Genomic DNA, 26,534 nt, shown 5'->3' on the forward strand with positions numbered 1-26,534 from the left:
CCTGATGGGGCCACTACATATAGTGCTATGATGTGATCTATCAATAGTATACGATAACTGCTTATCATTTAAATAGCACAGAAAGAGCGTTTGTTTCTTCTTATATGGGCATATTGCATTCAGCATGTAGTTATAAGATTTGTATTGAAATCTTCAATTGCTAGATATTGGGTAGATACATCTATATGGCGTATTCTGAACCATTAAATCACATACAGAATCCAAGAAAATTAAACACACGCTCTAAACCATAAGCAGACAAGTTAGCAATGTGTACATTGTGTACACATTGCTTTGTACACAATGTGTACATTGTGTACAAACTACACAATGTCATGTTTAATGTGCAAGCTCTTTATAACGAGAGATCCGTCTTTCCGTGGTAGATCTAAGGCTTTTTATTAAGTGTACTGTGTTGGATCTCTCCCAGCATGCAGAGGCCATAACAGGGCATAAGGTGAACAGCAGTACCCCCAGCCACTACCGAAGTACTGTCATTAGAAAGTTATTAAAACTGAATTTCAAAGTAGAAAAACCATTTAACATAAGGATCTCCTCTAAACGACAATATACTGGACTCTTAATAAATGGCTGGGGATTGTAAACGCAGATGCGTAATACATACATAAATAAAAGACGTAAAAGTTAAGGCAAATCTTTGATACACGTTTTTTAATAACCCACCTATGTCATATGTAGTAAAATTATCATTATAAATAATAAAATCGGGCACTAGACGAGGCACAATTCTATACATATATAAGACAGGTGTGTTTCAGACTTCTATAACTACGACAGTCTTTGCAGTCATAGCAAAAATAGAAAATCATCCGGATTAATTTTATTTCATGCTCGATACTGCTCTGGATAATGCTTTAAATTCTGTCCGTTCTGGTTGTATTTTTCATTACAAGTGTTAAGACATTGTATTTTAACCTCCAATCCGATCCTTCAAGGTGTGCTCCTTTCAAAGTTCTACGTGTGTTGCAGGGAGACAGATAAGTTTTGTGCAACATGTTAGCATATAATTGGTCAATGAATAGAAAGCGATGTGCTGGTGCATGTATATGGGTATGTGAGTATTAGAGCCTTAACTTCCAATGTATCTCCATCCTTTACATACAGCTCTCACATTGGGCGCTGAGCCCCTTGTCCTTGGGCGCCACCGGCTGTAGGAGAGAGACTGATCGGTGTAAGACAGAGGATACCTCCACCTCAGAGGTGTTGGTGCAGGACGGCTTATGAGCTGGTGTGGTGGATGAGACTATCTGCCTGCGGAAGGTGGTCCCGCTGTCCTCCTGTAGGCAGCAGGAGAAACACATCTTTTTCTCCAGCCCCATTAGAAATGAATTATTTGTTCTGAAGAAAATGTAAACATAGGGGTTCACTGCACTGTTGGCAACCACAAAGATTCCCAGCACAGCCATGACTTCTTCATCCAGACCAGTGATGTTGCCAAATGCTATTTTCATCTCTACAACGAAGTAGGGGAGTCCACATACAATGAATAAGATGATGATAACTAGCGTCATTTTTAGCGTCTTTACCTTAGCCCTGGGGATGCAGCTGTTGGTAGCGACCAATTTCAGTGGTATCTTGGTCGCCTGCAGCTCACATGCTCTATTGTGGTGTTTCAGTGATTTCGAGGTTTTACCCTTTCTCCAGATAACCCAGAGGATGCGACTGTACGCTACAGATAAGACAGAGAACGGTAAGAAGAACACTGCCACGGAGCTGTATATGATATAGACCTGAAAATGCCACCTGGGTAGCTGCCCGAAGACATTGAGACACCTGCTCCCCTCCTTCGTATACACTGCTTTGAAGACAAAACCTTGCGGGACAGAAAGGAGGAAAGCTAGCAGCCAGCCCCAAACTGCAAAGCATCGGGTGGGCAGAGGGGTACTTAAGGGGTTCATAATGACATGATGTCTCTCCAGGGCTATGATGGCGATTATATTGGATGATACAATAAGACCAGAAACTTGAAACACTTTAAAGATCCGGCAAGACACATCTCCAGCCAGCCATTCGTCCTCCAGAAGCTCCCAAACGATCTGGGACATCAGAGTCATAACCGACACGTAGAGATCGGCCAGAGCCAGTTGGGCGATTAGGAAGTTGATCTTCCGTTTCTTATCCTTACCACTGCATATCTTGTACAGTACCACAGAGTTACCGACAAGCGCCACGGTGAAGATGATGGTCATTGTGATTATCCGAATTTGTCTGTTGTAACGAGGTGGCTCTACAACTTGGTCAGAGGAAGATACATTCTGGGATATGTGGGCAGAGGAGATCTGGCTGTCAACCTCGGATGTGTCATTGTCCAGAGAAAAACTCCCATACAGAAATAATTCATCCATGTCACTTAATGATGTAGTCTATCTTCATTAAATGTTCGTATCTGTCAGAGCCGTGGCAGCTGTCCAGCGCGGCTGTGGTGCTGAAATCTGCAGCCAACAAGCAGTGACTTAGAGCGTCAACCTAGAGGTGACACGAACTTGTAGAAGACTCCTTAGGGTAAGAGCTTTATATATATACACACCCTGGCATCTGACGCTTCGTGTGGGTGGTGTGGACATGCCCCTATAGCACACTACTCATTTATTATAAATGTGTCGGGGTCACATCAATCGGTTCTTTACAGTTCTAAAATCTCTTTGATCTCTTCCGATTGATGAATGTCTTTTCTCTTGTTTCAGTGCAAAAAGTTTTACTTGTCTAACATTAACACATTCACGTTATGGGAGGTTTAAACAAACTGTTACCGTTTAGCTGTTGTGGTGCTAATAGTCCCCACACTTCGTGGCAAGCACAGATGTACAGCCTGGCAGCACAGTACAGGTTACCATCGTCTCTATTATGATATAACATGACAATATTAACAAAGTCAGCAGTATATCTAAGATTTACCTGATAACAACAGTCTCAAAAAATGATGACACAAACACGTAAGCATTGACAATGTCATGCTTTAAATAGGGCTATAATAATAGATATGGTAGGGACAAATGCAAGATTTCCAGATGGAGTGTACCAAACTGTAGTCTAAACATTCCTTTTCAGAATAAAGTGCAGAATGGAAATCTAAAGAGTATAATGAGCTGGTCCCCAGCAAAGTAAGCTGAATTAGTACACCAGCTTCTTATTTGATCATTCTCTGATACCAACAAATCTAATGTGTTTACTTCACTAATGAGTCTAGTACTGATCCCCTTTTGCTGATTCACCACAAAAACATGGCCACCAGGACAACGGTTGTCCCTTGAGATTGATGCAAGATCTAACTTTTGTTAACTATATGTGTTCAAGAAGCATTTCTGCTGTAGTTTTCAATGCTTTCACCTCTGAAGAACTGGAAAATTGTTTTGCCCTTTAAACACCAGATACAGACAGGGGGAGTTGTGTAAACATTAACATTTGCAGAACACTTTTAATTTAAGTGCTTTCTTCTTTTGCATCTTCATTACTGATATTTCATACTTAATTATAACTGGTTCTCCAAGTGCATAAGTTATTTATGCCCATAACCAATCATTCCAGTCTCCAAGTACATAGCAACTTCTTATTCTTCCTTGTTGATTATTTCATTTTAAGGTGCTTTTGACTAGAGCAGCACAGTGATTAGCATTACTGACTCACAGTCAGTAATGGTTTGATTCTGAGAATTTACATGGGTTTCCTCCTAGTGCTCTTGTTTCCCTCCAGTCTTAATACATACTGGTAGATTAATTGACCAAAATGCACCCTGGTGTGTTTGTGTGGTAGGGATTTTACATTAGATTAGATCTTCAAAGTTCAGACAAACTGTATGTTTTATATTATATGCACAACACCATTCCATTTTTATTAGATATTTCCATTTTTAATGTGAGATTTTTCCTTTTAATCTGAATTTAATAAAATGTAGACTTTGTATTTTTCCCCAAAGTATCCTTATTCAATAATTATTATTTCCCCTTTTTAAAGGATTTACTAAAAGATATTGTGAGGTAATCAGGGGCATAGGTACCATCTTCTGGGGTAGATGGAGATGAACAGCAGCAATAAGTTACTTGAATGGAGGGTTTTCGGTGTAACTGGCCTCAACCAGTTTTATTAGCATAAACAAAGTAAACAAAACACAAATAAAAACCTTACCTGTCCTGCACTTACTTACACATTTGTGGAGACCCTCTCTCCTGAACAGGACCTTATGTCCCACACACAAATCAAGCATATATTATTGCTCACCCCAGCAGTGTGTCTCAGGAAGCAACTAACCTCCTCCCCAGGCCTGAGACCCCGATTGCACATTCTGGACCTCATTTAGAGTCGGACGCAAAGTCCGATTTAGGCGCATCTAACCAACAAAAACACTACCACGCATGTGCAGAAAACTCCAAAACCGCCTGCATCTTGGATGCAATTAACATTTGCAACAGCTTGCGGCTCACTACGAGAGAATGGGAGGAACGTGGAATTGTGAAGGCGTAACCATGTAAATACATCCTAGTCGCAGTGAGGCGCAGACACAACACACGTCAAAACAGGGCTAAAGCTGTGTGGCAGGAATTAGGTGGCGCAAGCGTTAGCTAGCTGCAGGAACTGCTCTCAGCTCCATAGGGTATTACGAGTGGGATGCAACTGGGGTTGCTTGTAACTCCTAATACCCTACCAAGCTGCGGCACACCCCCACTTCTACACTCCTTACACAAACTTTGAGGTCCTCTAGCTGCATTTTAACAGGCACCCCACAGGTGCAACTTCTGATCAGTCTGCTTAGAGACTGGCAGACCAGAAGACCTGGACTGGGCCTTATGTATGAAGCCCACCCTTCTCTTTTTCCATACATAACACCTGGGAACCTTACCATGTTTTAATTACAGCAGGGAAACACCCTCTGGGAAGCTTTTCCCCCACACATACACATTCTCCCTGGTGTTTTAACGCACAGAAGGCAGAAAGCCTGGGACACATACCTCTGCCATTTAGCCTCATTCCAGTGACTCTGTCACAATATTTATATGAATTTACTGAGTCCCATGGAATATCTTTCTTTGTCTGAGTATTATACAAGTTGTTCCTTTCTGGATTATCACACCCTTTCAAGCACCTGTTACAAAACTATAAATTGATTGAGCAACTTCCACTTCTGTTTTAGTTTAAAAGTTGTCCAAGATAGTACCCAGTTAATCAATAATAATAGAGAGGAGAAATATATCTAAGTACATAATTAACAAGGGACTATATTTTTATTTTATAGCTGCACAAAATAATAATAATAATAATAATAATAATAATAATAATAATAATAATAATAATAATATATTACAATAAGAAGTGTTGATTCAGTTTTTGAATGTTTCCAGATTCAAAGGTACATCTGTATTGATGATTAGTTCTTCTCCATGTGTGATCATTTTCTGTGTAATTTTCCATCTGGTGGGGTCCACTGCACAACTTCACGTCCAAAAACTCAGTCTTGAAGAGCTACCAATAGGTCATGTTTTTATTATTTCTTTGATCATGCGCAGGTGATTGAGGCTATTTGTCTGAGTCCGTAATTATCTCACCTGTTTATACAGACTGATATCCTGAAAACATGATCGGTTGGAAGCTCTTAAGGACTGGTTTTAAGCACCTCTAACGTAAGGTATAATAGGTACTGGTGTATCTAGGGTTATATATTGATTAAGTTTTGGATAAGTGCAAAACTGTTGTGCAAAAGCTGTTCTATGAATTTATGTGTCTACTTGCGGGATCTGCCCAGATGCAAAATGTTGTAGCGGCCGATGGGAGGAGTTGGGCCGAACATGGGTTAGGTTATGAATGTGCCTACTTCAGCACCAACATGTAAAAAATAAGTTGTCTTTTTGTGATACAGGATTATTTAGATAAGATAAAGAGGTGGAGAGGGTGCATTTAGAATGACTGGTGTGTGGGAGGAGGCTTAGCCTTTTTCTCTCTACAAAAGAACTTAATTTTCCTATCACGAAGGTGCCAGAGATCAGGTTTTCATCTTTATACCAGTAATGGAACATATTTCGTACCTTCCAGTTACACTTCTGTTTGAAAAACTTCTAGGCACATTACAAGCCATATAGTAAATATCACATAAAAGCAACACATATAATAAAAACTGTGCCATTATCCTAATAGGATTAATTAAGGCAATGAGTTAAAGATAAGCAGAGTAGTACTCTAGGAGAAAAAAACCTAAAAGTTCAATTAAACAAATTGAGTGGTGCATACACCTTGTGCCTCCACCACAGATGTGAGTCTCGACTACATGCCGAATGCACATCATGTGCCACACATCTTCTTTCTACCATTCTTTATGCAGTACCAGATAGCAATGGGTGATGCCCCTTAACAGAAGCCATCATGGTATGAAAGAAAATATAAAAGTATAGTAAATAATTATGGTTGCCACCTCAATTCCTTTAAGAAGTAAATCCAGCTAGAAGGTTTAAAATAAAATTTAGCTCTAAATTGCGTTGTTAAATAAAGCTGCTCACTATTTGTATGTTACATTTTGAAAGCAGGCAATATTCTCCCTGCATAGGGAATATTTTGAATTTGTACCACAGTGGTGATGATTCTTTTGACAAATGTGGTTGTGTGGACTAAACCCCCCTTTTTGCTGTTTAGCACTTTGAGGGCTGTGAGTGCCTTCACTTTGAGGAAGAACCTCGCCAATTTATTCATAGGTGTTTTTAATTAAGGTAGCTTACAGCTATGTTTTACTAGTATTTTCTATAACCTGTATGCAGATGCAACAGAAAGAGGTATGTACCATGGTTTCTAAATTGTTAGTGTAGGTACCCACCTGAATGAGGTCACCCTGTCACAGTAGATTGGCATTCAACAATTTGATCAAAATGTTCACTAAGAACCAAATATGTATATTAAAAACAGGGAATGTTAGTTCCACACATTGCAATACCTGTTAAGTTGACCAACTCATGACAAAGTCTTCCCTTACGTAGTGGCCTACGCTAAATTTAAACATAAACTCTTTAACTTGAGTTGGTCAGCTAAACATGTATTACAATAAGTTGAAGGTCAGATTGCTATTACACCACTGGTCCCAGGATGTAATCCTTTAGGATGTTATGGCTTCCTAGTAACTGTCATAAGCTTTTAGAACTAGCAGGAGGGGTCTTCACTTATAGCAGCCACCTTTCCCGTAGAGTTGGACGCTCTCGCATGTACTCGGATGCCCCCAAGACTTAACTAAATGTAGTAAAAGCTTATAAGCAGAAATTTGTGGCACAGAGATAGGAAAAATGGGACCAAGAGCACATCCCTAATGTCCACTCAAGAGTCAGCAATCATTTAATTACAGCCGCGCACCCCGGATGCCTGTCACTAGCCGGGACGCAGCGGCAGTGTGAGGTGTCCCGGTTGTCCTGGCATCAGAGTGAGTACATGCCTTCTTGCGGACCGCCCTCTGCTGCAAGTCTTGGGCAGTCCCCGTTATTCCGGGGTTAGACGAAGCTTACCCCGGGGGCAATGATTTTTCACCTTTTCTCCCACATAAATGTTTACGAGTCTCCAAGATTAATTCAGAAGCATAGCATTATGACACAAAGCATATAAGGCTGCTATTAAATTGACCTTAGTGTCTCTCGGTCTGTGTCTATGTTAGGGAATTTAGATCGTAAGCTCTAATTGGGTAACGACTGATGTGAGTGAGTTCTCTGTACAGCACTGCGGAATTGGCTCTATATAAATAGCTGATCATGATGATATAAGGAAAACAAGAAGAAACCCCTGCTCTTGGCTACCGATGAAAGCTCTGGCAATGTATTTTGTGCCAGATCTTTTAACATTTTATTATGGGTGCAGGTCACCTTCGTCTATTTACTTTCCAAAATGTCTAACTTTATTCATTCATATCACTGTCCATTCAATGACCTCTGCCTGTTAATTTAATTACAGTCCTGGCATCAAAGTGAGTACACTCCTTCTAGAGGACAGCCTCTGGTGCAAGTCTCGGGCAGTCCCCGTTACCCCTGGGGTGGACAAAGCTTACCCCAGGCAATGATTTTTCCGCTCTCCCTCCCACATAAATGTTTACGAGTCCCCTAGTTTAATTCAGAAGGGCAGTATTATGGCACAGATGTACCTAACTCCAAGGACAATGCCATCTTTACTTGCACCAATTAACATTGTGCCCCCTCAAAATATAAATCTATTGAAAAATAGAAATGATTAGAATATATAGTGGGGGTTTTTATGGATGGGGGTCCAGCTGCCTGGTGACCCTCACAAGCAACCTTCTTTAAATATAGATTTCACTGAATAACCCTCCCAAAATATAATAGTATTGAAAAATAGAAAACATTAGAAAATAATAATTTATAGCCTTTTTGGGGGGTTAGCAACTGCTGCTTAATCTCACATGCAAACACTCAGATTTTCCTAGATTATTTTACTTGTCACTACCCCACAAAAGATTACTTTCACTAGAAAAACTTTCAAGTTTAAAAGAAATCTGTTTGTTTTTTTGGATTCTGCTAATAGACTGACAGCAAAAGCACTGTTTTTCTCAAAGAACATACTAGTAGTTAGTTCATAATGATATCTATCTAACTCAGTCTGTATATACTGTCTAGTAATATTAAATATATGCAATACAATGCATTAACATTGCAAGCTTTTAGAGAGACATGCCTACACTCGCCTCACACTCTTCCTTTCCACAAACAACCTATTGGATCCTCTTCAGTCTGGCTTTCATTCTCAACACTCTACAGAGACTGCGTTGACTAAGGTTGTCAATGATTTGATCACTGCTAAAACTAATCGCCATTGCTCTCTTCTAATTCTCCTGGATTTCTCTGCTGCATTTGACACTGGTGACCACTCTCTTCTCATACAAACACTACAATCCCTAGGTCTTCAAGACACTGTCCTATCCTGGTTCTCATCCCACCTTTATAATCTCTCTTTCAGTGTTAATTTCTCTGGATCTACCTCTGCTCCGCTTCTTTTATCAATTGGAGTACCACAAGGCTCAGTGCTAGGTCCTCTGCTGATCTCTAACAATACCACTTCTCTTGTAAATCTAATAAGCTCCTTTGGATTTCAGTATCATCTGTATGTGGATGATACCCAAATTAATCTATCCTCCCCTGATCTCTCAACATCTGTATTGTCCCATGTTACTGACTGTTTTTCTGCCATTTGATCATGGATGTCCTCTCCCCAATCAAACTCAATCTTTCAGAATTAAAAAAATTTCCACCCACCAACAGAGGCATACCTGACATTCTATTTCTGTTGACAACAGACCTAAAACCCCATCCGTCAAGCTCGCTGCCTAGGTGTGATTCTTGACTCAGAACTATCCTTTGTTCCCCACATCGACTCTATATCTAAATCATGTTTTATACATCTAAAAAACATTTCCACAATACGCAGATATATCTTACACAAGACACTGTAAAAACCTTATTTCATGCAGTTATCATCTCCCGCATTGACTATTGCAATTCCCTCCTTACTGGTCTTCCTCAAAACAGACTCAAAACCCTACAATCTATTTTGCACGCAGCGGCTAGATTGATTTTCCTTGTTATTCCTCTGCTGAATCACTCTGTCAGTCTCTACACTGGTTGCCTGTTTTGTACTGAATCCCAGTGCCGTAACTAGACATTTTAGTGCCCTGGGCTAGACAGGGCACCGGCGCCCCCCATCTAAGTGGTAGTGTCAATAGTCGAGTGGGCGTGGTCAACCTACTGTGGGGGTGTGGCTAGCGCTTTACAAGTTCTAAACTGCACTGAAACCCCTCCCTCCCCATTCTTCACGGTCTGGCTTTGTAAGGATCTTTATGTAATAAGCCTCCATAGAAACAAAGTACTTTAAATGCAGCTGTCACATGCTACCTGTATAAAAAATTAATTGTTTTTTTAAATAAAACTCACTGAAACAAATTAAAACATAATTGTAACGGTACCATCTGTATCACACTGCCCCTTCATCCCACTGTGCCCTCCATCACAGTTTCTCCTTTATCACACCGTGCCATGGAGCCCTCTTTATCACATTGTGCCCCCTTATCACCATCATACGAAATTATTATATATATATATATATATATATATATATATATATACACACACACACATACAATATAAAGAGCCTCCTAGTGTCCGCCATACAATACAGAGAGCATTCCTGTGACCTTCATACTGTACAGAGATCATTCCTGTGACCACCATACTATATGGAGAGCATTCCTGTGACCGCCATACTATACGGAGAGCATTCCTGTGACCTCCATACCATACAGAGAGCATTCCTGTGACCTCCATACTATACAGAAAGCATTCCTGTGACCTCCATACCATACAGAGAGCATTCCTGTGACCTCCATACCATACAGAGAGCATTCCTGTGACCTCCATACCATACAGAGAGCATTCCTATGACCACCATACTATACAGAGAGCATTCCTGTGACCTCCATACCATACAGAGAGCATTCCTATGACCACCATACTATACGGAGAGCGTTCCTATGACCACCATACTATACAGAGGGCATTCCTATGACCACCATACTATACAGAGAGCATTCCTATGACCACCATACTATACAGAGAGCATTCCTATGACCACCATACTATACAGAGAGCATTCCTATGACCACCATACTATACAGAGAGCATTCCTATGACCACCATACTATACAGAGAGCATTCCTATGACCACCATACTATACAGAGAGCATTCCTATGACCACCATACTATACAGAGAGCATTCCTATGACCACCATACTATACAGAGAGCATTCCTATGACCTCCATACCATACAGAGAGCATTCCTATGACCACCATACTATACAGAGAGCATTCCTGTGATGGAGAGGGTGCAGAGGTTACAGCTGTATTTCGGGGGTCCAGGAGTCAGAATTGACAGGTGTCAGGGATCAGAAGGAAGGGAAACATATCTGGATAGAAACAGAGGGAACTGATATGCAGGGCAAGGAAAGGTCAATGATGGGGGCTCTGTACTGTACCGAGAGTTGGGAGGGGCACTGGAGTCATAGTTATCAGGAGCAGAGGTGAGAGTGTTGGTGGAACGCAGGGCTGTCAGGAGGAGCTGGGGATGCTGGGAGGGGCAGTCCTGGAAGCAGAGAGCTGCTAACACACAGCATGTGATATAACAGACCAGTGCTTAGGGAGAGAACAACTAATGGAGCTGACAGATCCCCCTCCCCCTCACTTACTTAACTTCTCAGCTCCCCGCAGTGTTGGCTCTTCTGCACTGACAGCATGGTGATGCTGCAGTGACAGGGAGCTGGCGTTTTTTTTCATAGTCCTTTCATGGACCAGCCACCACACTAGCCCCTCCCCCCTCTCATGGCATCCCTTCCCCCTCCCCCGACTCGCGGCACCCTTCCTCCCCCGACTCGCGCGCGGGGGGGAAGGGGGCGATTGCTGCGAGTCGGGGGAGGGGCCACATTTTTTTTTTGATTTTTTTTTTTTTAGATTTTTTTTTTTCTACTATGTAACACAGAGGGGAAGGTAGCGGGCGGCTGCTGCGCCCGGGGCGATGGCACCATCATCAAAGCTGCACCAACATACATATCCTCACTTGTCTCAAGATATCTCCCAACCCGACAACTCCGTTCTGCAATGATCTGCGGCTCTTATCCACTCTCATTACATCCTCCCATTCCTGGTTACAGGACTTTTTTGGGCTGCATCCAATCTATGGAATTCAATCCCTCTCACAATATTACTTTCCTTGGGTCTACAAACTTTCAAGTGTTCTCTGAAAACCCACCTCTTCAAACGAGCTTATAATATTCCTCAACCACCCTCTTAACCTCACTAGATTACCCTATTACCACCTGTTACACAATCCACACAAGACAACAACCCTCTGACAAATATTGCTGTGTGACTGGATCATATAGCATGCTATTCACTTTTTGTTTTTTTACCTTTTCTATCTGGCTGGACTGAAATACAATATGCAGACCTCACCCCATCCAACTTCCATTGTCCCATAGATTGTAAGTTTGCGAGCAGGGCCCTCTCACCTCTTTGTCTGTTTTACCCAGTTTGTTTATTACTGTGTTTGTCCCCAAGTGTAAAGAGCTATGGAATATGTGGGCTCTATATAAATAAATGTTGATCATTATCAACAACCAGTAGGCAGTAGTCTATGCAAAGTGTAATTAAGATTGAAATTAAAAGCAATTGATCAGCTAACTATTTTAGCTGACTATTCTCTACAGATCTGCTTTACAATAATGACAGAATTCTATTGCTTTCTTACCTCTTTTCCCTGGTTCACCCTCAATACTATTTTATCAGGAGAGCACTGCAGCTACCTCCTCCCTACATGCTGTGTCTTCTAAAATGGCACTGAAGAAAATGAGGGAGGAATATATATATATATATATATATATATATATATATATATATATATATATCTATATCTATAATATAAATGCCTAGTGGCGTCTGTCTGTCTGTGTGTGTGTGTGTGTGTAAAAAAACAAAACAAGCTGCAGTGCCACCTGCTGGGCAGAGTTATACACTGAACTACTAAATTCTTAGTGTGTATGGAAAAAAAAACTCAAAAAGGGCTGAAATTTGGTATACTAAGATGTTTTTAATTTGTTAATTTAATTTGTTAATTGTTAAAAGTGTTTATAAAGATTTTAAAAAAAATATATATATTTCTTGAAGTAGAAGTGACAGTTGGGAGTGTTTGGTGGTTGCCAGGGGTGACAGTTGGGAGTGGTTGGTGGTTGCCGGGGGTGACAGTGGGGAGTGGTTGGTGGTTGCCGGGGGTGACAGAGCGAATGGAGTGTGATACTCAGGACCGCTGAGAGAGATCCCTGTGTCTGGATAGACATCTGGATAGATGTGGCGATGAAAATGAAGGATGAGGTGATGGAGAGAAGAATGATAAGGTGGTGACATGTGGACAAAACCACGGTAAAAAAGGGTGCTTGCGTCAGGGGTAACGCTCTTCCCCTGAGGAGGCCTGGCCTAGCCCCAAATGCATGACAAGAACCTTTTTAACACCTTAAGTAGCTTGATTTGACTAGAATGCATGAGTATCATGCACGGGTTAACTTGTATGTATATATATATATATATATATATATACATATATATATATATATACACCGTATTTTCCCATGTATAAGACGCACCTTTTTCCCCATATTTTTGGGTCTAAAACCTGGGTGCGCCTTATACAGGGGTAGCGGGGATGCAGGGGGGCGGCAGCGGGGGGGGGATCGAGGGGGACAGGCAGCGTTACAGTGGCAGCGGGGGGGGGAGGGATCCAGCAGGCGGGGGACAGGCAGAGAGTGGCAGCGGGGATCCAGCAGGCGGGGGACAGGCAGAGTGTGGCAGCGGGGATCCAGCAGGCGGGGGGACAGGAAGAGTGGCAGTGGGGATCTAGCAGGCGGGGGACAGGCAGAGAGTGGCAGCAGGGATCCAGCAGGCGGGGGATGGGCAGAGTGTGGCAGCGGGAATCCAGCAGATGGGGGACAGGCAGAGAGTGGCAGCAGGGATCCAGCAGGCGGGGGATGGGCAGAGTGTGGCAGCGGGAATCCAGCAGATGGGGGACAGGCAGAGAGTGGCGGCAGGTATCCAGCAGGCAGGGGATAGGCAGAGTGGCAGCGGGGATCCAGCAGACGGGGGACAGGCAGAGAGTGGCAGCAGGGATCCAGCAGGCGGGGGATGGGCAGAGTGTGGCAGCGGGAATCCAGCAGATGGGGGACAGGCAGAGAGTGGCGGCAGGTATCCAGCAGGCAGGGGATAGGCAGAGTGGCAGCGGGGATCCAGCAGATGGGGGGCAGGCAGAGTGGCATCGGTTATCCAGAAGGAGGGGGGAAGAGGCACAGTGGCAGCGGGGGGGTCGATTGCAGGGAGAGTGTGCTGCCCGGCTGCTCTGATCACAATCAGAGCAGCCGGCCATTACACTCTCCCTGCCTTTTTTGACAGCTACCGTAATATATTTTTTTTAAATTTCGGGGCCAAAATTAAGGTGCGTCTTATACATGGGAGCGCCTTATACATGGGGAAATACGTTATATATATTGCGCGTTTTGCAAAAAAAAAATTGCCGGAAATTATGTTTCGCCTCGTTTCGGCTTCACTCGGATTCCCAACGTTGGATTTCAAGTAACCTGAATCGCTCATCTCTAGTTTATAATAATTTTCATCTTAGTCTGCAGAGAGGAAATATGAGAAAGTCCCTCCCCACCTTTCTATAACAAATCTCCCATGTTCCTCTTAGGTCACATATATGGATATATGAAAATGTGTATAATGTAATTGTTTTGTTTGTCTTTTTTATAATAAATAATTAAATTATTTCCATGTAGGGCAACTGTACAAAGCAGAGGGTGTATAAAAGTGTAGTAACACAGCGTTTATATTTTTTTTAAAAAATGTTAGTTTTATTGAAATACATGTTGTCTTAGTTTATAATCCCAACACTATAACTGTCTACTTAGGTGTGAGCAGAGAGTTGAAAATAATTTTCTCTGGAGTACGTAAACAAAGATTCAATCATGATGTAACAAGCAAGAGCTTATTTCTAGACATAGTAGCTAATACAGCTGGGAAGCCCAGGGGTACAGTAGGCCCTTTACCCAGAGATTTATCTAGCTTGTACTGGGATAGTAGGTTGGGGGTTTAGCATTAAGATGGACCTTGGAGACCATTTGTTATAATTTTGCCAAATGGCTCAGTCAACTTTTACCAAGTTATGCGCTTGGTAAGGGGTCAATATATTATTGTGCACATGTGTTTGCACCTTGTACTTAGAACTTCTCTCAGAAATAACATTTTGCAACTGTGGTGGTCCAGTGTCTGGGAACCCCACAATTTGTGAGATACCCACCCATGGTATCTGCTCCATGGTCAGCTCTCCTACTAGGGGAAGCAGGAGAAGCCTGAAATTTACCTGTAGCCCCTGTGTTGCGGGTACCAGGAAGGGGTGGTAAATCTCATGATTAGGGTAATCTCGACTCTTTCTCAATTGTTCACACTCAAGTCATGTTCTCTTTTCTCTTCTAAGTTGCAGATCTTGGTATACCAGGGGTAGACCAGGAAAGAGAAAAAGCCCCTTGCCACATTTATTAAATGTCCATGTAATTTGAAGGCCCTTGAACTGATGAATAAAGGGTAAGGAGTAAAGTATTTTGGGGGAGACTTAGTAGGTAGTTTGCAAACCTCCACACATTGGATGCAATTTTCAGATCCAAACCAGAGAATTTACTATCCTGCGGTTAGTACTCAAATCACATCCCATGTGTGGTGGTTTGAAACCCCATTAAACCACATGTGGTGTAGACCAAACTGCATTGTAAACCTGGTTTTGCTCCTTACACTCTGTAAGAGTAAGGGGCCCATGGGCCTACTCAGCCCATGGGGTCTCAAAAAATGACCTTGCCCTCGCACCTAGAGAGTACCGGCCTCATGGTGATTAGCACTGGGCCTTTCCTGGTACCCATGGCCGTTGGAAATTTAGTGGAACCTCTTGTAGCATTACAAATGCCAGCTTGCACTGTCCCATAACTGTTCTTTCATACTGGTGTTTGTAGAACTACCAAGTGCCAGCATGTACATGGGCACCAGTGCATACTTGCACTTTCAGTGCCACAAGTGTGCAGTATTAATGTTAATCTCATGAGAAATAAAAACAAATTGTAGTGCCCTCTTTATGATGCTGATAAACAAAAGTAGCCCTTTATGAAATATAATAAACAGAAACACTTTGCGAAATATAATAAATAGTCTTACCCCCTTTATGAAATAGTAACCATTTGATGAAACCTACAAATGTAAACCACAATATTAAAACAGGGACAATCAAGAGGTTTGTTACAATGATTTTATTAAAAAAACAATTCTCAGGACTTACAAGCAAATGTATTATTATTATTATTGTGGTTCTCCAAGTGCCAACATGCCCTGGCTGCCGTGGGTATGCTGGTGCTTGTAGTTATACAAGTAGCAGCATGCCCACAATATTTAAGGCAACCTGGCTGGCTGGCACTTGTAGTTCCACAAAACAAAATGACGTCTGTTTGTTTTTTTCACTGGTTTTTTTTCTGCCATTATTACCCTACACCCAGGGGTGTAGGAAGAGCCCTAGTGCTATCAGTACTGGGCTGGGTGTCCCTAGGGGGGAGGGCACTCGTTTTTTTCAGCGGACACCGCTCCCTAGGGAATCCAGCCAAGCGCTGAACAGTCTGGGGTTAGTTAGTCATTATGGCAGGGGGACCCCTGCCGCGTGTCCCCCCTGTTATAGTGCCTCCAACCCCGGCTGGTTTGCCTAGTGCTGGTTCCATGAAAATTGGGGGGACCCCACGCACATTTTTTCCCCGATTTTAACAGAACCAGCAGTAGTCAGGCAGCACTAGGGTTAAGCATGAATAGAGTAGGGACCCCAAGCTTTTTTTTTTTTTTTTTACTTTTATCTATTCTTTACAGTTTTTACAGGTGCCATAGCTCAGGCAGCTGTATGACAGGGCAGTGCAACAGTGTTTTGTATATAACTTGCTGCTACAACACAGGAGAGTTTGCCAAACATGGGAGTGTTTGAAATCGCAGCAAATCGCCTGAGATGACCAGCAATTTTGAAGATCAGGGTAAAAATCGCAGATGGATACATTTGATGAGTTTGGGACTAAAATCGCAGGTTAACACCTGCGATCTGTCGCGATTTTAACACGCTGGCAAAATCGAACCTTGATACATTTACCCCATGGTCTCCGTTCAAAAGCAGAGGCCAGGGCCTGTTAGAGGAAGGCTGGTTGAGCTTGCTAGGATAAACAGGTTTTTTTAGAAGAGAGCAATGAAATGTGCAGGGTACTTTTAAAGAAGGTGGTAGTTTAAGCCTGCATGCCACTGGATTTATCTTTTTCTCAATCATAAAATGGTTCAATGTATCGGGGCCCCAGTTTCCTGCAGGGTTGCCTCAATTTGATGTTCCATGTGGACAACCAGACTTGATCCCCTATCTTCATTAACACGGACCACGAAGACGATCAGCGAAGGATTTGGATTTGTGGGAGGCTTGACATAGTGCGGAGTGCACCTTCTTCCAGATGGACCTTAACCTAGATGTGAAGGCAGGCGTCCCGGAATCACCAACGGAAATAGCAGAAGAGAAAGAGTTAGCTTTCCGGTGGAACCCGAGGTTATAGATGAACGGGGATGTACATGTTGCGGAATGGCAGGTATTGTTGTATGCGAACTCTGCCCAAGGTAAGAGAGAGTAGCAGTTATCATGGAACTTGGAAACATAGATGTGCAGGAACTGTTCCAAGGATTGGTTCGCTCTATCCGTCTGACCATTCGATTGAGGGTGGTAAGCTGAGGACAGACTGATTTTGATTCCGAGGGAATTACAAAAGTACCTCCAAATTTGTGCAATAAACTGAGACCCTCGGTCCGAGACGATGTCTTCTGGAAGGCCATGGAAACGGAAGAAATGTGTAATGAACAAGGTGGCCAAACTTCTGGCATCCGGCAGTTTGGGTAAGGGTACGAAGTGTGCCATCTTGCTGAATTAATCAACGACTACCCAAATGGTGTTATGACCCGAGTACAATTGAAGGTCGACAATAAAATTCATAGAAAGATGGGTCCAAGGCCTGCTTGGAGTTGGCACATTCTGGGCAGGCACGGACGTACCGCTCCACATTGGAAGACAAGGTTGGCCACCAAAGCCAGCGGGAAAGTATTTCAATGGTCCTGTGAATTCCGGGATGACCTGCTGAGCAGCTGTCATGGCATTCAATGAGGACAGATTTCCTCAGATTACCCGGGACAAACAATTTATTAGCGGGTGTCTGAGCTGGAGCAATTTTCTGGAACTGGCGAAGTGTGGCCTCAAGATTTTGAGTTAGACCGATATGAATGGAGGTCGAGGGAATAATAGGTTGCGGGTCAGGAGACTGAGGATGACATGCCATGAAACTTCGGGACAATGAATCGGCTTTGATGTTTTTTGAACCTGGACGGAACGTGATGAAGAAATTAAACATGGTGAAAAGCAAGGCCCAGCGGGCCTTGAATCCCTGCCTGGGATTAAAGGTTTTTGCGGTCTAGATATACTGGAGGTTTTTGTGGTCAGTGAAGATAGTAATGACATGGGTTGCTCCTTCTAACCAATGCCGCCATTCTTCAAAGGCCCAGTTGATAGCCAATAATTCACGGTTTCCAATGTCGTAATTAATTTCAGCGGGCGAAAATTTTCTGGAAAGGTAAGCACAGGGATGCAATTTCTTGCTCTGAGGGTCTCTCTGAGAGAGAATGACACCTCCATAAACATCTGAAGTGTATGCCTCCACGATGAATGGGAGTTCCGGGTATGGATGTCTAAGAACTGGTGCAGGAATGAAGGCGGCCTTGAGGGCTGAAAAACTTGCCAATGCTTCCGGAGACCACTCAGCTGGGTTAGCGCCTTTCCGGGTGAGGGCGGTGATAGGATCCACCAAGAAGGAGAATGAGCCTATAAATCTTCGATAATAGTTGGTGAAGCCAAGGAATCTCTGGATCGCCTTCAAGATAGTAGGGAGGACCAAGTCCTGAATTGCCTGAACCTTACTGGGATCCATAGCGAAACCAGATGAAGAGATGATGTAACCCAGGAAGGCCAATGTGGAAACCTCAAACTCACACTTCTCCCGTTTTGCATAGAGGTGATGTTCACATAATTTTTGTAGGACTTCACGAACATGCTGACAGTGCTGAGACGAGGATTGTGAATAAATTAGGATATCATCCAGATAGACGACAACCGTTTTTCCAAGAAATTCCTGTAACACTTCATTGATTAGATCTTGGAAGACTGCCGGAGCATTACATAAACCAAATGGCATAACAAGATACTCGTAGTGTCCTGACTGAGTGTTGAAAGCTGTTTTTCACTCATCCCCCTTTTTGATACGTATGAGATTGTAGGCACCTCTGAGGTCGATCATCGAAAAGATGGTGGCTGCTTTAAGATGGTAGAACAAGACAGAAATTAACGGCAGAGGATACATGTTCTTAACAGTGATATTACTTAGACCACGAAAATCTATGCAAGGCCTAAGGCTGCCATCTTTTTTACACACGAAGACGCAACCAGCTCCTTCGGGAGACTTAGAAGGGTGGATAAATCCCTTTTGCAGGTTTTCCTCCCCATACTGCTCCATGGCCTGGATCTCAGGGATAGATAGAGAATATAGTTGCCTCTTGGGCAACTTGGAACCCGGTACAAGATCAATCACACAGTCATAATCCCGATGAGGCGGAAGGGAGTCGGCTTTCTTCTTACAAAATACATCGCTGAAATCCTGATAGGGTGCAGGTAGCAATCCTGGACTAGGCTGTAGAGTTCTAAGAGGTAGAGTCAGACAGGAAGAGGAACACTCTGGGCTCCAATGGACAATCTCCCCCTTTTTCCAATCAATAAGGGAATTATGGCTGCGAAGCCAAGGATACCCCAGAATCAACGAAGCAGAGGGACAAGTAATCAGGAAGAATGAGGGCTCCTCCGCATGGAGGACACCTACAGATAAATTAACCAATGGAGTCTGAGCGAGTATTCTACCCCCAGGAAAGGGGTTACCATCCAAGCAGCAGGTGGTAATGCTTGATCCCAACTTGATATAAGGAATGCCAAGCGTCCAAGTCAAGTGGACATCCAGGAAGTTACCTGCTGCACCGCTATCAAGGAAGGCCGACACATCTGTAGAATGATCTTCGAAGATTAAGCGTGCAGGGACTAACAAGGAATTCTCTGAAGAGATTATTTGAAAACCTAAATGCACCTCTTCACCAGCACTTAGGTTTAGGCATTTCTCGACTTGGTAGGGCAGGTACGAACTAGGTGGCCTGATTGACCACAGTACATGCAGAGACCCAGGGAGCGCCATCTGGAACGTTCTTCGGGAGACAGACGGTAGGCGTCCAACTGCATGGGCTCTGGGGTGTCCAGAGAGGTAAAGCAAGACTTAGGTGGTGAGCAAGGAGGTATAGATGACTCTCTCTCAATCTTCCTTTCCTTGAGTCGACAATCAATCTTAATAACTAATTGCATCAAGGTTTCAAATGAGGTTGGCGTAGGATACTGTACTAAGGAGTCCTTGATTTGATCCGTAAGGCCTAAACAAAGCTGACTCCGAAGCGTCGGATCATTCCACTCACTATCGGTTGACCACCATCTGAATTCTGCACAATATTCTTCAGCAGAGCGACGTCCTTGCCTTAATACCCGGAGATGGGACTCAGCTGAGGCCACTCTGTCTGGGTCGTCATATAGTAGACCAAAGGTCTGGAAGAAGGCATTCACGGTTTGCATGGAGGGGCTCGCTGCTGAAAGAGAGAAGGCCCAGGACTGGGGATCGCCCTGAAGTAACGAGATAACAACAGCGACTCTCTGCTGTTCAGAGCCAGAAAAGCGTGGTCTCAGACGCAAGTATAACTTACAACTCTCCTTAAAGTTGCGGAAGGCGGGTCTGCTTCCAGAGAATCGATCGGTCAGGTTCAGCTTCGGCTCCATAAAGATGCCAGAGGAGGCCTGTTGAAGCTGCGGGTTTCTGGAGGACTCTTCTTGTGCTGGCAAGCGATGAGATAAATTTTGAACAACTTGTGACAAGGTCTGGATCTGATTAGCCAGGACCTGGGCTGGAGAAAGGTTTGGCTCGCTGTCATCCATGACATAAATTAACTCCAATCTTCACTGGCCAGTTATAATGTTATGGCTACCCGTGTGGCATATACTTGTAGAACTATAGCAGAAGAGGTCTTCACCTATAGCAGCCACCTTTCCTGTAGAGACTGGTTATGCTCACAGGTACTCGGATACCCCCAGGACTTACACTCAGTGTAGTACAAGTTTATGTTCACACGGCAGCGCACAGGTACAGGAGGTAATACACGGAGCAGGGACAGGCCAGAGGTTTGTGGACCAGACCAAGCACAAGTGGTCAGGAACAAGCTGGGTCTGGGTCACTGGCAATGGTTCAGAGTCCGGGTACTGGCAAAAGATCAGGGTCACAGGCAATGGTTCAGAGTCCGTGTACAGATAAAAGATCAGAGTCACAGGCAATGGTACAGAGTCCGGGTACAGGCAGAAGGTCAGGGTCACAGGCAATGGTTCAGAGTCCAGGGACAGGCAGAGGTCATAAACAGATAAATCACTCCAAGGTTCAACACCAAAATAGCACAAGAGCAGGCAGCAGTACTGAGACAGGACGCTATAACCGGCAGTGAGGCTCAGTCCTAAGAGACAATCAGGGAAGAGCTCTAAAAGTATATCCAGGAGTAGCTTAATTAATACATGGCACTACTGGCCAATGAGAACACAGAGTGCAGCTGCCTAAATCATCTAAAAGCCATGAGTGGCTGGCCCTGCACGGACCTGCGTGCGCGCGTCCGGCTGTTTGACAGCTGGTTGGGCGCAGCGGCAGGAGATCTCCAGCATCTCGGTTGTTGCCAAGGGAACCAAGACGAAGATGCTGGAAGTGATGTCCCAGTCGTCATAGCGACGGCCGGGACGCCCGCAGGAGGAAGGTAAGAGTCGCGGCGGTGCCCGCGGCCACCACGGCTAACAGTAGTAACTCACATGTTGGTGATGGGGAAAATCTATTCACAGTATTGCTGATCTTTGAATGTGTAGATGATATACTGACAAATATACACACTTATTGCATTGTAGATTGGTACCCTACTCATTATGGAATGCTGTCAGGTAACCTCATGCATGGCATGTTGACTTGCCAGCTGTAACCGATATAATGTGATACATTCATATGCATCGTATGAAATAAAGATTTTCAGATGTGAACACTGTGGTTCCAAAGCACAAGAGTTTTATTCGCAATATAAATTACAGGGCAAAGTATCTCATACATACACCTGCACGTTTGGCACCAACAACAACCTTCAATCAGAACGCTCTGGTTTCCAAAGCCAGAGGTGAACAATTTATACACTGTACAGTCATAAAAAGCAGTGACATCACAAACATACACAGATACAGTATAAAGGTCCACATTCACAAATTGATGAGTCATGACCTCCCAAGAACTCAATGCCCCAATGGTTGATTCCTCTGGTCGTTGTTCCTTGAGCATGTGTGGCCAGATATCCTTCCTTAGGCTCCCACCCCTGGACCTGTATATACTGGTTCTTTTATGACATCCCTGGAGTTGCTAGTTGTCGTATGAGAAGTAATATTAGTTATAATTAGTGTTCGCAATGTGCATTTGCTTCATAAATACTACCGGGAACGCTCTCATGCGTTTGCGAACAGATTGAGACAAGATGCGATTAACATGTTGGATGCGATTAACATGTTGGATGCATTAATTAGCTTCTTCACCACATTATATTTTATATTAACTAAAATAAATAGATTAAACTTATTTGCATGTTTTTATTTGCAAAAATAATTGTTTGATTGCGAACTAATCGCATCACATATTAGTGTACAGAAATTGATGATTACCACTTTCAACCTATTATTACATTTCAAGAAATGAACTGAAGCATAAAAGTTCACTGTCTATATTTTATTATATGACATGTTTATGTAAACTGGAAACACTGTGTGGTACAATGCAAAGGAGCTTTATGCAGAAACACCCGGACAAATAAGACCGCAGCTAAAGAATAATCAGAGCACTCCAGTGATAAAACAACCTTTCCTGAAGATTAAATATGCCTTCTGAGTCAAGGAAAAATACTTTTATCATCAGTCTTTCATTATCCGGCAGTGTATTGGAACCTGTATTGGAACTTGTAGCTCTTTTTAAGTTTGAGATGCTTTAGGGAAAGTTCATCTCCTAAGAGTAAACCAGGGAGAGTTCCTAACATAATCGGTGTGGACATACTAATATTGTCTATGGATTGTGACTCATTAAGTACTAACAACTACTTGGAAGGGTTATGGAATATAAGTTCTGATTATAGAAGCTGCTTTTCCTATTGATGTATATAGTTAAGGGCAGAACGATTTATTGACAAGATTGCATTTAAATATAAGTGTTTATTCAAGCCCATATACATATTATGCTTTTGTCTTCTGCTTTATTGCTATACATGCTATGTGGTTGTTTATGCTTTATATTAGTCCATTTCTTGTAGTTTTATTTATATATAAAATATATATCAGATCCTTTATTTCTGACTTGATTGAGACCATTGGCTTTTAAGTTAATCTTGAAATTTTGATTAATTGAAAAAAGTTTCTATATATTTAAGCAGCTAGTGAGACTACAGTGCTATTTCTATCTCTTTTTTGAGTTTAAGGGGTAAAAGTATCAAGGTGCAAGTTTGCGGCGGGTTTGAAAAGTTGAGATTCTAGTTTTCATTTATTTAGTACAGTCTGCAAAATGATAACTAGAATCTGATTGGTTGCTATAGGCAACATCTCCACTTTTCAAACTCGCCGCTTGATACATTTACCTTAAGTGTGGGTCCTTGTGGGACAGCAATTACCCCTTGAAACAGAAGCAGTAGTCTCAAGCCTTAAATAATAACTAGAGGGAATACAACCATTGTAGACCAGTAACTGATTGTTGTCTTTTTAACAAAGCAAAGTCAGATAATTACACCCATCTGTATTTAGAACTATAACTCATGTAATAGAAACTGTTCTAAGAAATGCATTGACATTTGGGATTTAGGAAAACAAAAAATGCTATTTGTGACACTTTAGGATGTGACATCTGCTATACTCCTTCATTTCATCCAATACAATTTACATTTTAAAATTAATTAATGTGTTTTTTATTATTTTTTTAAAATTAAAGTTGAATCCTGTATAGCAAGCAAGAGTATTTCAATGCCATTGTGGATATATGATAAGACACCTACAGAAGTCCTAATCTATTATTCTCAAGGGATATAAACATTAACTGTGTTCTACAGTTATTTTTGTTGTATAAAGTACACATATCCGAAATGCTTCACATAAGCTATTGCGTATGTCTTAATTTAATCAAGTTTTTGAAAACATGTGTTTATCATAGTCCTTTTATACAGGGAACATACTAATTGAGAGTTCAACCACATTTTATCTTTCTCCTAAGGCTGGTGTAACTATTTGTGCCCAGATCTAATCTATATAATATGGCCAAGCAAGCAAAAAAATACTAAGAGCAGATTTCAGTGTCCTGCCCATGTTATCAGATGGGAGGAGCAATTAGCAAAGATACTTGCTGTATTTTCTGGCTTGTGTCTTTCCTTCAATGCTCCTGGGCCAGTGATCCAGCCTCTGGTGAGTTACTTAATGCATGTTTGTTCATATAATCCTACAAAGTACAACACATAATTATAATGGCTTAATGTAGCTCTGGTGTGTTGCTTTTACAGAGGGGGAAAACTTCCTTGTAATCTTAAGTATAGACGTTTAATGGCCAGTGAAGACCAGTATGTACACTTATTCTGAATTGTGATGCTGTATTTTTTAGTATAAACTTGTGTTCAAGAAAAAAATGTACAGATACAGGGGAGTTTATTGCAATTCACAGCATGCCATAGTACAAAGTATTTTGGTTGTTTGCAGTTAACCTGAATATCCAAATATAATAACAGCTTAATTAATACTCCTAATAAGTCGCCTGAAGATTCATGACACAGTAGTAAATATTACTTAATCCTTCATGTTACATTATTAACTGCAGTAAACTCCATCTGTACTTTGTTGTACTGGAAGCTGTTTCTATGAATCCACTGAGGAATGTTCATATGGTGAGGAAAATTAAGGTGTCTGTCAAAGGCAGCAGATTTTGGGAGCAGTGAAATGGAAGTAATTCACCTAAAAAGAAAATACTTATTGTATAGGTCTAAATGAGGTTTCTGCCTTGTTTGATCTAGACTTAATTTCAGAGAGAATATTTGTCTTGTAAAGTGTACACTATACTGGTAAAATGTATATTGTTATTTTTCCCCTGAAACTGTAACTGGAGTATTGTCTCTAATCTATAGAACTTTATCCTTGTTAAATCCCTGCCTGAACTTTGTAAAGCCCTTTAACAGTTCGGGAAGGGAACAATCTGATTATTTTCTCCAAATCCCTTTCCCCCAAACTAGATATTCACCCCATCAGTATCTGCAACCTCTGATTCTCCTGGACTGACAGCTGGGAAAAGTTTATAAACATACAGTGCATTCTGTATATTCAGACTTCTGCTGGGTGCTAGCACCTGGAGATAAGTGGTGTATGTATATCCTGAACTGGCCCGGCTCTCAGACATTAGATTATCATCATCATCAATTATTTGTATAGCGCCAGCAAATTCCGTAGCGCTTTACAATTGGGAACAAACATTAATAAAACAATACTGGGTAATACACACAGAGAGGTAAGAGGGCCCTGCTCGCAAGCTTACAATCTATGGGACAATGGGAGTTTGATACACAAGGGCACGTGCTACATCATATTGCACATGGGACCAGCTAGAATGCCAAAGGTTAAAGGTATTGAGTGGGCTGTATGATCAGTCACACAGCAATGTTGGTAAGAGGGTTGTTATCTTGGGTTAGCTGTATAGAGGGTGGTAATAGGGTAACCCAGGGAGATTAAGATGCTGGTTGAGGAATATTATAAACTTGTCTGAAGAGGTGGGTTTTCAGGGAACGCTTGAAGGTTAAGATAATTTTTTTTCCAATAAAGGCATTTGGGGAAAAGTTAAAATTTGCCTGGTGTTTAGAATATTTGTGTCGTATCTGACCTCTTATGAAACCTTGATGTTCAGTGTTACTTTTACATTTCTTGATAATTTTTTTCTTAGCAACATTAAAGGGCTGCTCCGGCATGGTTTGCTCATTTCTTTGACCCTTTGCTTGTAATATTATAGAGGTCATGGGTCAGCAGCAAGCAGTCAGCTCAGCACCAGAAGAAATAGATGAGTCGGCTGTTTTGGTGGGACAACTGGAAGACTTTAAACTATCCAAGAGGATCAGAGTCACAGTGAATGATAGAGAAGTGGTTATATTCCAGCACCTGGGGAAATACCATGCCCTGGACCTCCGGTGTTACCGTAAGCACATTCTATAAAGGCCGATAATACCTTAGGTTAAAGGTAAAACAAATATAACTTTCTCCAGGACTTTTTTGTGTTACAGATTCTGGAGGACCATTACATCTTGGAGAAATAGAGGTGGGTTCATTTAGTAATATAAGTATTTTCTATAGAATTTAGGTTTGACCAAATTATGTAAAGATCTGAAACACTGGGAGTCCCTCCCTTTGCATTAAACAAAACCTTTATTGATGGAGGATTTAGGGCACTAAGCTCCTTCTGAAAATGTCCTATTTCTATTGGTATTATGCTCTATGCAAGATAGTTTAATAATATACTTTGTAAATTAAAACATAATGAACATACTCAATGTTTCAATCAACGGGAAGGCTGCATCAAAAGGCATAAATATAATAACCATTGGATTCTAAAAGGTACATTTACTATGCAGGGGTTCCGTAGAATCGCCGACGGTCTTTGTCTTTAATACAAGTGCCATTTTTAAAATGCCTTCATAGCGCCGGAAATCA

The 26,534-nt window shown here is 42.2% G+C and overlaps 2 protein-coding genes across 4 annotated transcripts in view; one reads left to right on the forward strand and one right to left on the reverse strand.

Annotated features, from left to right (window-relative positions):
* Positions 1-323: 323 nt before the first annotated feature.
* Positions 324-2,493, reverse strand: GPR150 (G protein-coupled receptor 150). Its single transcript, XM_075181115.1, has one exon. It carries the CDS (start codon positions 2,364-2,366, stop codon positions 1,116-1,118), a length of 1,251 nt encoding a protein of 416 aa, XP_075037216.1. The 5' UTR covers positions 2,367-2,493; the 3' UTR covers positions 324-1,115.
* The window catches only part of RFESD (Rieske Fe-S domain containing), a 29,633-nt gene continuing 5,550 nt past the window's right edge, over positions 2,452-26,534 (forward strand). For 2 of the 3 annotated variants that reach the window (XM_075181128.1, XM_075181145.1), the window contains exons 1-3: positions 24,180-24,257; positions 25,840-26,022; positions 26,108-26,142. In XM_075181128.1, coding sequence (XP_075037229.1) covers positions 25,845-26,022; positions 26,108-26,142 — 213 coding nt within the window. In that variant the 5' untranslated portion in view covers positions 24,180-24,257; positions 25,840-25,844. Of the gene's footprint in view, positions 2,524-24,179; positions 24,258-25,839; positions 26,023-26,107; positions 26,143-26,534 lie in introns of those variants that run through there. The other variant, XM_075181137.1, reaches the window with a different exon arrangement.

The sequence above is a fragment of the Mixophyes fleayi genome, chromosome 1 (assembly GCF_038048845.1).
Source record: "Mixophyes fleayi isolate aMixFle1 chromosome 1, aMixFle1.hap1, whole genome shotgun sequence".
NCBI lineage: Eukaryota > Metazoa > Chordata > Amphibia > Anura > Limnodynastidae > Mixophyes > Mixophyes fleayi.